This window comes from Mustela erminea, chromosome 3 (assembly GCF_009829155.1).
Source record: "Mustela erminea isolate mMusErm1 chromosome 3, mMusErm1.Pri, whole genome shotgun sequence".
Lineage (NCBI taxonomy): Eukaryota > Metazoa > Chordata > Mammalia > Carnivora > Mustelidae > Mustela > Mustela erminea.
The window spans coordinates 73,298,463-73,312,406 of record NC_045616.1 but is presented as its reverse complement, the minus strand read 5'-3'; the positions used below and the strand labels follow the sequence as shown (position 1 = coordinate 73,312,406).

General features: G+C 35.9%; 1 protein-coding gene across 4 annotated transcripts in view; it reads left to right on the top strand.

Annotated features, from left to right (window-relative positions):
* Positions 1–13,944, top strand: part of IPO11 (importin 11) — a 215,873-nt gene that overhangs the window by 103,294 nt on the left and 98,635 nt on the right. For all 4 annotated transcript variants that reach the window (XM_032336151.1, XM_032336150.1, XM_032336152.1 and 1 more), the window contains 2 exons: positions 1,657–1,733; positions 13,573–13,652. In XM_032336151.1, coding sequence (XP_032192042.1) covers positions 1,657–1,733; positions 13,573–13,652 — 157 coding nt within the window. The remainder of the gene's footprint in view (positions 1–1,656; positions 1,734–13,572; positions 13,653–13,944) is intronic.

Here is a 13,944-nt window from a genome sequence, read left to right as displayed (position 1 = left end):
CATTAGTCTCTTATTAACCTCTTATGTGTATTCATTCCTTGGGTACTGCTTCCTTTTCAGTTACATGTATTGGAAATCATCTTCCAGTATGTGACTTATATTTTGACTTTTTTTGCAGCATCTTTTGATACACAGTAACTGTTAACTTTAATGTAGTTATATTTATCTCTTTAATCTTTCGTTAACTTAAAGCTATAATTATATTCTCCTGACATGTAAAATAAAGGCTTACCCTTCTCATATAAATATCAATAAATAAATATAAATGAAGAATTGATTTCTTTATTTCGTGTGAGGTAGTGGCCCAGTAGCTCATGATCAGTGACTGATTGTCCAGTCTTAACTTGGGAGCTGCCGCTGTCATAAACCAGCAGGTCTGTTTCTTGTGTTACTCTGTTTACGATATTAAATACATTGATTTTTATAGTAAGTTCTGATATGCAGTAAAAGAAGTATCTCCCCCAGTCACCTCCATATGTTTTGTTTCCTTAAAAAATTTCTTGTTTATTCTTGGTCCCTTGCCTTCTAAATCCTTTTAGAACTCAGCTTTCCTAATTTCTAGGAAAAAGCCTGTGGGGATTTAAATTGAAGTTTTATTGATTTTTGTATAACAATTCAGAGAGAATTGACATCTTTATGATGCTCGGTATTTGTATCAGTGACTCTTTTAGAAATACCTATTTAAATCTTAAGTATTTGTTTTGATGTAAAGAAATTGAGTTGATTTTTATATACAGTGTATTGACATATTTAGCAACCTTGTGAAGTCTCTTAGTGATTTAAGTACTTTTTTATGAATTTGTTCTCCCTCTCTTGTCAGTCATATCTTCTGTGAATAAAGACTGTTTAACTTTTTCCTCTCACCCTTGTGTCTTTAATAATTTCTTTGTCATATTATGCGAGGATCCCTCCATACATGCACTCAATAGATGTGAAGGTAAACAAAGTGAAAAAGAGAGTATATTTTTTGAAGTGTGATTCTGTTTTTCGAAGAGACTGGTTTCGAATATCACCGTTAGTTGTGTTTCTACAAGTGTTTGGTAGGTACTCTCTTACCAGATTAAGGACTTACTCTCTGTTTATAATAGGGTAAGAGTTTTGATAATGAAAGTTAGATTTTGAATAGGATCTCCTTCTACTCTTTTCTTTCAGCTGTTGTGACAATCATGTTTTTTTTCCATCACTTCCTGGGTGGGGACTGAGGAGATATACTAGCTACACACTTCTGTGATAAACCAGGACCCATATATATTTTATTTTTTATACATTGCTTCTTTGATATTTCCCAGTGTCTGTTGAAAGGACACGTGAATTACATGTGACGGAAAAATAAAAACAAAGCAATTTTTGTCTCTCCTTGACTGTATACAGTCAAGGATAAAGCTTTTGCTTTATCATTAAAATTTTAATAGAAATATTTTAGTATGTAGTTACTTCCCTTACTATTTTTGCTGTGTATATAGGAATAATAATATATGATTTATAGATAGGTTTTAAATTTTGACAAATTTGGTAATTTTTTTCCTAGAAAGATAACTTTTATAACTTACTGTATTGTCCATTTTTCTTTCTTTAGATGGGAGTTTTTTAGTAAGTTGTATTATTAACAGCTTAATGGTTATAGAAAGAGACTTAATCATCTGTTTTTCTTCCTAGGTTAGTGACTTTGGAAAACAGCCCATGTGTTACACCAGAGTTGCTTCGTATATTTCAGAATATGTCCCCACTTCTTGGTATGTGTGAAAGTGTAAACACAATACTGTTTTGAATGCAGCCATAATTTGGGGCCCTATAGGTGACTTTAAATTATACCTTCCATTTTTACAGAAGTCCCTCATATTCACAAACAAGTTTAATAGTGTTTTAATAGTTTTTAGATATGTTTTTGTATAACTTTTTAGAACCATTTCTGCTTATTAAAGAGTAGGCACCAAATTTACTAAATAAATAAAGCCAAAACAGTGTTCTTGTAATATTAATTCCATATTAAGTTTGAACTTTGGTAAAGTTTTTATGTTTCATAGTAGGTTCTGTAAGGTATTTAAAAAATTGTATTGTAAAGCTGCTTCTGTATACCGTGGTATTATCCAGTTTCTTTACAAAATGATTTTATGCTGTCACTTGTTCACAGATGAACTCTACATATTTCTGATTTAGCTAAGGCACCAAAAACATGAAGACTATTAAATATTGGCAAATTATATTTATTGTTTCTTTAAGTAGTACTGATGTATAAACATGCAAAATCATGAATAATGTTCTAGAACCATCATTTGTGGCACATGGGTTGGGAGAACTCGACACTACTAGGAGTGGGGCCTTAGTCTATTTTGGCCACCCTGGATGAGTTCTCAGTAGTTTTTTATTTTGTATTGTTTTTACAATCTGAACATGTATTCTGTTGATAATTAATGCTAGGGAATACTTTCCGGTTATATGTTGCCTACCATTCACAATTAGGTAATTCCTTGCATTTTTAAAAAACACAGTATTTTGTTTATAGAGTTGTTTTGTGAGAGATTTTACCAGTAGAGATTCACATTTAAATCCGTGGAGTAATATAAATATTGTATATAATGCAGTTTACGCACCTTTACGATTCTTTTTCAGTCTGAAGAATACTATCATTTATTTATAAAATGTAAAATTTAAGTTTTTTGCATTCATAGTAACCATTCTTTAAAAGTGATCCAAGAAGCAACTTTAATTCCTTCATTAGAACTTTGTGTCTACTAACTAAATAATGTCAGGGGAGGGCATTTACAGCAATATCTTAAGACTGTTTTTTTTCTGGGAATTCATTGTAGTGAGTAGTTTTATTAGAGGCAAAATATTACTGAGTTATAATCACATACCAGAAAAGTAGATTAACTTTTGGACAGATCAACATATGTGTACTAAAACACTATTATAACTAATTAGAAAACATGTCATTTGCTGGATAGTTGCAGTGGGTAGGTAGATAAGGTAATCAGTCCTTCACACTTTTTTCAGATTTTCTATTATTTTACCCCATTCTCCAGAACAGGTCTCAAATAATAAGCAAAACACCATCTGTTTTGTAATAAAGAGCCACTTGCCATTTATCATCTAATGTCCCTATAAAATTGTTGAAAAAATTCCCAAAGATGAAGACTGTGACAGTAGACCAGTTGCTTGTTGCTGGTCTCCTAAAAAAGTTTTATCTGTCTTTAAGAAACCACAGGGAGGGACGCCTGGGTGGCTTAGTTGGTTAAGCAGCTGCCTTCGGCTCAGGTCATGATCCCGGCATCCTGGGATCGAGTCCCACATCGGGCTCCTTGCTCCGCAGGGAGCCTGCTTCTCCCTCTGACTCTGCCACTCTGTCTGCTTGTGCTCGCTCTCGCTTTCTCTTTGACAAATAAATAAATAAAATCTTAAAAAAAAAAAAAAAAGAAAGAAACCACAGGGAATGAGATTTGAAGTTATCCTTTTCACTTCCCTTAACTCTCTGCTGAAGGCCTTTTAGTTTTACTCTTCCTAACCTGGACACCAAATACGGTGTTATTCTAATAAATCCACAGTGTTTTTTTGTGCTTGACCTAGGAATAGAAACCTCATCCAGAGCCATTGCCAGCTTTGTCATGAAGAGGATTCAGCCATTTTCACTTATGGGTGACTTTATACAGTGATGTCACTCTGCCTGTGCTATTTGACCCCAAATTCAACCTGCCTGACCTTTACAGTGTAACAAGAGAAGGGTTGATAGACAGGAAAAAAAAGATTTAAACAAAAGCATTGACTACTAAGACTCTATGACACTATTTTGAGTTTAGACTTGGGTAAGCACCATAGTACAGTTTAACCATAGAAAGCTCTGTAGTTGATGCATAGACCTGATGAATCAGTAAGGACTTTCTGTGTTTAGAACAGTGTCTGGTGGGGGCACCTGGGTGGCTCAGTTGGTGAAGCATCTGACTCTTGATTTTGGCTCGGGTCATGATACCAGGGTCATTAGATCAAACCCTGCATTAGGCTCCACCCTCAGTGGGGAGTCAGTTTGAGATTCTGCCCATCTCTCTGGTCCTTTCCCTGCTTGCATGAGCATGCACGTGCTCTATATATAGAGAGAGAGCATGTGCACGAATATATACTATAAATAAATCGTTAAAAAAAAACAGTGTCTGCCACATAGTAAAGGTTATTTTTTTATAGTGCATTTTAGTAAAGATTATTTGTTTTGCAATTATATATGTTAATATTACTGTTAATATTACTGCTAATTTAAAAGAAAAAGTAACCACAGTATCTGAAGGATTTTTACCTAACTAAATCAAGAACTAGTGAAATTTCATCCTTGTGATAATTGATAATTAGGTTTAAGTTTTTTTAATACTCAAAAAATTTAAAAATTCTGTATTTCACAGATAGTAGCAGTGAATATAGATTATATGGATGCTATTAAATTAGTTTATTTCCTGCTTTTCTCTTTGAAAACAAACACCGTATATGATTTGGTTTATGCATTATAGTATGTATATTTGTTTTGAAAAGGGGAAGAAATTCTATTTGCACATTATACCTGTGCATGTTTAGTATACTTTGACAGCAGTGTTACCTTTATTCTAACTTTTATAATTTTTATATGTAGCATTTTGCATATATATTCTTTCATAAGAGCTTTAGTATTTATTTTGAAATATAACCAGAATATTTATTTTAATCTTTTAAGAATATAGATCAAAAGGAATACTTAGTTTTCTTATCAGTGAAAACATATTCTTTGTCATTATATCCATGATTTTTAAATTTACTTACCAAATATGATAGCAAGTATTTCTTATAAGTAGAAATAAAGCTTTTGCAGAAATTTTCTCATTTTCATTTAAAATATGTAAAACCAACAATATTGAATGCTATTTAGATGTTTAAGTTAATGATTTTTAAGGTGTAAATTGTGAATAAATACAAGGCTAAAATTCATTTTATATCCTTTTTCCTAAATGTAAGTAGAACCAGAGGAATTTAAAGTGGAACCAGAAGCTATCACTAAAAGACACTTTTTAAATTAATTATTCTTATTAACATGTAATGTATTATTTGCCCCAGGGGTATAGGTCCGTGAATCATTCGGCTTACACATATCACCACCCTCACCATATTACATACCCTCCCTAATGTCCATAACCCAACCACCCTTTCCCTTCCCCCCCCACCCCCTTTGTTTTGTGAGATTAAGAGTCTCTTATGATTTGTCTCCCTCCTGATCCCATCTTGTTTCATATTTTCCTTCTCTACCTCCCAAACCCCCTGCCCTGCTTCTCACATTCCTCATATCATAGAGATCATATGATAATTGTCTTTCTCTGATTGACTTATTTTGTTTAGCATAATACCCTCTAGTTCCATCCACATCATTGCAAATGGCAAGATTTCATTTCTTTTGATGGCTGTATAGTATTCCATTGTATATATATACACACCACCTCTTTATCCATTCATCTGTTGATGCACATCTAGGTTCTTTCCATAGTTTGGCTAATTGTGGACATTGCTGCCATAAACATGTGGGTGCATGTACCCCAGTGGATCACTACATTTGTATCTTTTTAGGGTAAATACTCAGTTGAGCAATTGCTGGATCATAGGGTAGCTCCATTTTCAACTTTTTGAGGAACCTTCATATTGTTTTCCAGAGTGGCTGCACCAGCTTGCATTCCCACTGACATTCCCCCTTTCTCTGCATCCTCGCCAACATCTGTTGTTTCCTGACTTGTTAATTTTAGCCATCCTGACTGGTGTGAGGTGGTATCTCAGTATGATTTTGATTTGTATTTCCCTGATCTGAGTGGTGTGGAGCATTTTTTCATCTGTCTGTTGGCCATCTGGCTTTCTTCTTTGCAGAAATGTCTGTTCATGCCCATTTCTTGATTGGATTATTTGTTCTTTGGGTGTTGAGTTTGATAAGTTCTTTATAGATTTTGGATACTAGCCCTTTTTCTGATATGTCATTTGTTAATATCTTCGCCCATTCTGTCAGTTGTCTTTTGGTTTTGTTGACTGTTTCCTTTGCTGTGCAAAAGCTTTTGATCTTGATGAAGTCCCAGTAGTTCATTTTTGCTCTTGCTTCCCTTGACTTTGGCAATGTTCCTAGGAAGAAGTTGCTACGGGGGAGGTTGAAGAGGTTGCTGCCTGTGTTCTCCTCAAGGATTTTGATGGATTCTTTTCTCACATTGAGGTCTTTCGTCGATTTTGAGTTTATTTTTGTACCATTGGATCCTGTTGGCTAGTATTTTGGTGAGAATTTTTGCATCTGTGCTCATCAGGGATATTAGTTTTTAATTCTCCTTTTTGCTGGGTTCTTGGTTTGGTTTTGGGATCAAGGAAATGCTGGCCTCATAAAATGAGTTTGGAAGTTTTCCTTCCATTTCTATTTTTTGGAACAGTTTAAGAAGAATAGGTATTAATTCTTCTTTAAATTTTTTTTTAAAAAGATTTTATTTATTTATTTGAGAGAGAGAGAGATCTAAGTAGGCAGAGAGTCAGGCAGAGAGAGGGGGAAGCAGGCTCCGTGCTGAGCAGAGAGCCCGATGCATGGCTTGATCCCAGGACCCTGAGATCATGACGTGAGCCGAAGGCAGAGACTTAACCTACTGAGTCACCAGGCGCCCCTAATTCTTCTTTAAATGTTAGGTAGAATTCCCCTGGGAAGCCGTCTGGCCCTGGGCTCTTTGTTTGTTGGGAGGTTTTGGAAGACTACTTCAGTCTCCTTACTGGTTATGGGTCTGTTCAGGTTTTCTGTTTCTTCTTGGTTCAGTTGTGGTAGTTTATATGTTTCTAGGAATGCATCCATTTCTTCCAGATTGTTAAATTTGCTGGCGTAGAGTTGCTCATAATATGTTCTTATAGCTGTATTTCTTTTGTATTAATTGTGATCTCTCCTCTTTCATTCATGGTTTTATTAATTTGGGTCCTTTCTGTTTTCTTTTTGATAAGTCTGGCTAGGGGTTTATCAATCTTATTAATTCTTTCAAAAAACCAGCTTCTAGTTTCGTTGATTTGTTCTATTTGTTTGTTTGTTTGTTTGTTTCTGTTTCACTGATTTCTGCTCCGATCTTTATTATTTCTCTTCTGCTGGGTTTAGGCTTTCTTTGCTGTTCTTTCTCCAGCTCCTTTAGGTGTAGGGTTAGGTTGTGTATTTGAGACCTTTCTTGTTTCTTGAGAAAGGCTTGTATCACTACATGTTTTCCTCTCAGGACTCTCTTTGCTGTGTCGCACACATTTTGAACCGTTGTGTTTTTATTATCATTTGTTTCCATGAATTTTTTCAATTCTCCTTTAATTTCCTGGTTGACCCATTCATTCTTTAGTAGGATGTTCTTTAGCATCCATGCATTTGGGTTCTTACCAGATTTCCTCTTGTGACTGAGTTCTAGTTTCAGAGCACTGTGGTCTGAAAATGTGCAGGGAATGATCCCAATCTTTTGGTACCAGTTGAGGCCTGATTTGTGACCCAGGATGTGATCTATTCTGGAGAATGTTCCATGTGCACTATTCTGTTGTTTTGGTATGGAATATTCTGAATATATCTGTGCTGTCATCTGGTCCAGTGGGTCATTTAAGGCCTTTATTTCCTTGTTGATCTTTTGCTTGGATGATCTGTCCATTTCAGTGAGGGGGGTGTTAAAGTCCCCTACTATTATTGTATTATTGTTGATGTGTTTCTTTGATTTTGTTATTAATTGGTTTATATAGTTGGCTGCTCCCATGTTAGGGGCATAGATATTTAAAATTGTTAGATCTTCTTGTTGGGCAGACTCTTTAAGTGTGATTTAGTGTCCTTCTTCATCTCATATTTTTTGGCTTAAAATCTGATTTGTCTGATATGAGGATTGCCATCCCAGCTTTCTTTCTTTCTTTTTTTATTTTTTTTAAGATTTTTATTTATTTGACAGACAGATCACAAGTAGGCAGAGAGGCAGGCAGAGAGAGAGAGGAGGAGGAGGCAGGCTCCCTGCTAAGCAGAGAGTCCGATGTGAGGCTCGATCCCATGACCCTGGGATCATGACCTGAGTCTAAGGCAGAGGCTTTAACCACTGAGCCACCCAGGCGCCCACGCCCCCCCCCCCCCACTTTCTTTTGATGTCTATTAGCTTGGTAAATTTTTTTCATCTCCTCAGTTTAAATTTGGAGGTGCCTTTGGGTCTAAAATGAGTTTCTTGTAGAAAGCATATGGATGGGTCTTGTTTTTTTATTTTTTCTGATATCCTATGTCTTTTGATTGGGTCATTTAGCCCATTTACATTCACGGTGGCTATTGAAAAATATGAATTTAGTGCTATTGTATGGCCTGTAAGGTGACTGTTACTGTATATTGTCTCTATTCCTTTCTGGTCTACTACTTTGAGGCTCTCTTTGCTTAGTGGACCCTCTTCAATATTTCCTGTAGGGCTGGTTTGATGTTTGCAAATTCTTTTAGTTTTTTCTGTGCTGAAAGCTTTTTATCTCTCTTTGTATTTTCAATGATAGTCTAGCTGGATATAGTATTCTTGGCTGCATATTTTTCTCACTTAATGCTCTGAATATATCATGCCATTTCTTTCTGGCTTTCCAGATCTATGTAGGTAAGTCTGCTGCCAATCTAATATTTCTACCATTGTATATTACAGAACTCTTGTCCTGAGCTACTTTCAGGATCTTCTCTTTGTCACTAAGACTTGTAAGTTTTACTATTGGATTATGTGGTGTGGACCTTGTTTAATTGATTTTGAGGGGTGGTCTTTGTGCCTCCTGGATTTTGATGCTTGTTCCCTTTGCCATATTAGGGAGATTCTCTGCTATAATTCACTTCAATATCCCTTCTGCCCCTCTCTTTCTTCTTCTTCTGTGATCCCAATTATTCTAATATTGTTTCATCTTACGGTATCACTTATCTCTTGAATTTTCCCCTCATGGTCCTGTAGGTTTTTGTCTCTCTTTTGCTCAGCTTCTTTATCCTCCATCATTTGGTCTTCTATATCACTAATTCTCTCTTCTGCCTCATTTATCCTAGCAGTAAGAGCCTCCATTTTTATTGCACCTCATTAATAGCTCTTATGATTTCAGCTTGGTTAGATTTTAGTTCTTTTATTTCTCCAGAAAGTGTTTCTCTGATATCTTCCATGACTTTTTCGAGCCCAGCTAGCACCTGATAATCATCATTCTGAACTCTAGTTCTGACATATTACCAATGTCTGTATTGATTAGTTCCCTAGCCGATGGTACTACCTCTTATTCTTTTTTTTTGTGGTTTTTCTGCCTTGTCAATTTATCAAGATAAAAATAAATTATATGAACGAGAGAATAAAATACTAAAGGGGTGGCAACGACCCCAGAAATTGTTTGCTAATCAAATCAGAAGAGACCCAAAACCGGGGGGCAAAGATAGGGGGGGAAAAGGAAATAAAATTTTAAAAAATTTAAAAAAATTCATATATGTATTAGACTGGTGCATAGAACAGTGCCACCCACTTGATTTTGTGTGTATTCTGGTCTCTTAGAAGAAGCTAGCTTCCAAAAATTGAAAGAAAGAAAAACTTATGTATTTACAAAAATAAGGGTAGACACAATGAAGGGGTGGAATATGACTATAAAGATGAGCATTTAAAAAAAAATTCTAAGAAAGGCATTGATAAGTTGGTTGGAAAAAGAAAAAAACAAAGGATGAAGAATGTGCTCAGGCTGGAGACTAGAACAAAGCCATGTGCTAGATTTAGGGTATATTTTGATTTATTAGAAGAAATTGCATCCCAAAATTTTAAAGGGAAAAAGCCAAAAAATAAGGTTAAATATAACGAAGGATAAAATATGACTATAACAATGAAGGTTTAAAAAGATTTTTTTTTACGAAAGGTATTGTTAAGATAAACTAGTTAAAAAACGTTAGAAGAGGAAAGAGGAAAAGTTAAACAAAAAATAGAATAAGAAATAAAATAAAATTTAAAAAATTTAACGGGGCAAGACTAAGGCATCATGGGGAAAAAGCCATGAATTCTGTGCGTTGCTTTCCCCTAGCTCTGGAATTCCACTACTGTTGATCAGTGAGATTGTCCTTGGCTGGATGTTCTTGCTGATCTTCTTGGGGAGGGGCCTGTTGCATTGATTCTCAAATGTCTTTGCCCGAGGCGGAATTGCACCGCCCTTGCCAGGGGCCAGGCTAAGGAATCTGCTCAGGTTTGCTCTCAGTAGCTTTTGTTCCCTGAGTGATTTCTGATTTCCGTAGAGCTTTGGAGAACAAGAATGAAAATTGCGGTTTACCCATCTCTGGCCCAGAGGAGCTGAGAGCTCGGGGCCCCACTCCTCACTGCGCCTTCAGAGCAAAGCAGTCAATCCCTCCTGTCTCCCTGGTCTCCATGGCACTCCGTACTTACCCAGCCTGTGACCGAGCATTTCTGTCTCTGGCACTCAGACCTGTTTGGAGTGTTCAAACCCATCAGATTCCTGCCCCATGCTCCTGTGCCGCTTCTCCCAGAGGAGGAAGGAGGGCTTTTTCTGGATCCGCCACTTGTGGGCTCCCTGCTGGAAGTGCAGTGGCCCGACTGTGCCTTGGATCACAGTTCAAGGTAACCCCAATATTAAAACTCACTCCTGGGCTCTGTCTCTTTAGTCGGCTTCCCTGCTCTGATACCTGGCAGCTCTGCCACACTCAGAGACATCCCCTATCTTTCTGTGACCCATGGGACTCTGACCTCACTGTCCCCCTGAGGGGTCCACACCTGCTTAGCCTCTGGAGCTAAGTCGTGGAGTAGACTTCTAAAAGTTCTGATCTTGTGCTTCGCTGCTCCACTGCTTGGTAGGATCCGGCCCTCCTGCACCCCCCACTGTCGCGGTCTCTTTTCCCATAGCTTCAGATTCACTTCTCTGTAAGTCCTACCTTTCAGAAAGTGGTCAAATTTCTGTTCCTAGAATTGCTGCTCTTCTTTTCTTCTGTCTCCTGTTGAGTTTGTGGGTGTTCAGAATGGTTTGGTAACTATCTAGCTGAACTTCTGGGACCGGGTGTCATTTCAGTCTGCTACTCCTCTGCCATCTTGCTTCTGTCCCAAAATAATTTTTGATTAACTTAGTTCTCAGGGCTTGTTTTTAAAATCATTTAAATCTGTTTTATAATGTTAATTTACTTAGTATTCTCATTACTTGGAAGATAGTTAGCTGTTCCTTGCCAGTGTTGTTATAAATGTCAAACTAATGTTCCTTGACCAGTGAAATTTTTCTGCTGTTAACTTTTTATCTGATTTAGAAGGGCTTTTCCCTATCTGTCTTCATGATGTTGTAGGCTCTCTTATACAGTATAGCCTTCCTATAATATCAGAATTTGAAATAAAAGGAGAAATGATGATAGTGTCCTTTCCCAACATAAAATTAAATACTATGGTTAAATGTAGATTCCTATTGAATCTCTTTAATGTAATTTAGTAATTTGTTACTGAAGAACAACAGAGACTTTAAGGAAATAAATAAAATGTAATATGAAAGTACAGATTACAGGAACAAAGGAATAGAGGGAGAAAAAAGAATTTTACAGAGTAAAAGTTTTAATTAGACTAATAGATATAAATCATATGTGCTCAGTATAATTAGTTACTTTGGGCCAGAGATTTGCCTCTGAGTTCATTCATAGGCTGTGAAAGAAAAACTTGATCATTTAAATTAGGGATTTTCAATCTGGAGACTATGGACATTTTGGATCACGTAATTTTTTGTTTTGAGGGGCTGTTGAGTACATTGTAGGAAGGTTAATAGCCTCCTTAACCTCAGCCCACTAGATGCCATTTGTAACAACCCATTTCCAGACCTTGTCAGATGTCTTGTAAGAGGCAGTAGCCCCTGATTGAGAGTATTTGATTTATGTTATTCACAGGGTCTGAATGTAAATACAGATCTCTTGCATCTTGAAGTAAAGCTCCTTCTGATACTAAACCAGACTGTATTCCTCAGTCTCAGTAGGAGCTCATGGATATAATGAACAACATTCACTGTACTTTAAGTTAGGCATGATAGCATGCCCTGGAAAGTTGAGTAAAGGCTAACCTTGCCATGATGGAGACATAGAAAATAGTATGACATGACCTAGTCACTTGAGTATTTCCTTCTGTAGATGGATCCAGGAATAGTTCTTAAGGTATCTGCAAATAAAGTATCCACAAATAAAATATCTTCAAATAGAGACACTGTGGTTTTTGAAACCAGTCCTTAAATACTGTTTCCTTCATCATGTATATTAGTAAAAGTTGAGATGACAGTGTCTTAGAAATTAGACATGCCTGGTGTGCAGCCATTTTAAGTTCTCACTTGAATAATTCTATCCTTGCTTATCATAGTCATTTCCATTCTGCTCTTCAATGTTGGCCTGCTAAAGAGTGTACACAAGTCCAAACTTGACTGAACTTTCTGCTGGACGAGAAGAAGGCATTGAATTTTCCTAACAATAACTTTATACAGGTTAAAGGCTTGCCCATTTACCCTGAGATTTCATCTTCTCATGTGAAAAATATTTATATGACAGCCTTCATTATTTCTTTTTATGTCTTTCATTAGCACGGTAACAAGTTGATTCATCCCTGTCCTTTCCACAATTTTCATTTTTAATTACTCTTTTGAATCCTAAAGTATATGTGTGCTTTTAAAAGACATTTTGAGCAGGGAGTAAGATTTTCCCTTTCTTATAAAAGTGTATGGGGAATTCCTATCTGAAGAGAATGTCTTCTTCCTGTAGTAGTAAAGGAGTTATTTACGAGCTAGAGCCTAGGTCAGTATTTCGTCAGGAAAACAAAAATCTTTTTTTAATGTGTCCTATTGCAAGTGAAGAGAATTTTGAAAATTAACATTTGGGGTCATGTTTTGATCTGTAAATTATACACATAAGATTTGTATTCTGTTGTACTATTTTATGTGATAAAACATGTAAAATAACACTATGAAAATTTGATCATGTACAGTTTTAATAAAATAGTTTTCTGCTTTGATCTAGAACAGCTAAATACAGTATCCTTTCCCATGCTATTCTGGTAGTTACATTTTTAGGAATATTTTTCATGTGTAAATTATTACAGGGGAGCAGATTTGAAGATGAGTCCAAGGATTGAGAATTACCTAAACACAGTAGTAAAAGTTTTTGGAGTATGAGAGGACTCTTTTCATAAGTAGTGTAGCGTATTCAATACCAGTGCAGTAGCACTCAGTAAATGCTTACTGAGTGAATCATTTAAGCACATGTAAAAATGTGATGGTAGTATGATTCCGTTACTTGTCATTTACCATGCTGGCACTAGAAATGTAGTTTGAAATGAAAAGTTTGGTTCATATGGTTATGTGCTTGTTTTCTGTAAGGGGGAGAAACAAACTTGGTGCTTAATTTTTTTTTCCTAAATTATTTTAACTAGTGGCAGGTATATGGGGAGGTACTCAGTTACAGGTTGATGTCAGTTTTTGGATAGCTGTTTATATCCCAGTAGTCTGAACAGCACTCAGAAGGTTTGTAAAGAAGGATATATAAATTAGTTTTAAATAAATTGCTTCATTTAAACTGATTTTGAACATTGAATTAACCTTTCCTTTTTAAAATAAATTCATTGGCAGAACTAAGTTCAGAAAATCTCAGAACCTGCTTTAAGATCATCAATGGTTATATCTTTTTATCATCAACAGAATTCCTACAGGTACGGTGTAGTAGTTTTTGCACTGTAAAAATTTATGTAGTTCTTAACTTTGTTTCTCATTTGAAATCCAGATACTTTTTAAAAATTTTAAAGATTTCTCTGTTACTTAAAGGGGGGGAATAAACTTTAATAGCACTGTAGGCCAGATGTGATGCAGTTCCATGAACTGTTACTTAACACAGAATGTATGCTCTATAAATAAATATAGTCTTGTATTTCTGCAAAAGTCAGCATTGTAGTAAACTGTATTTTTCTTTTCTAATCTTTTCCTAAGAGTTCTAACCGAAACTTT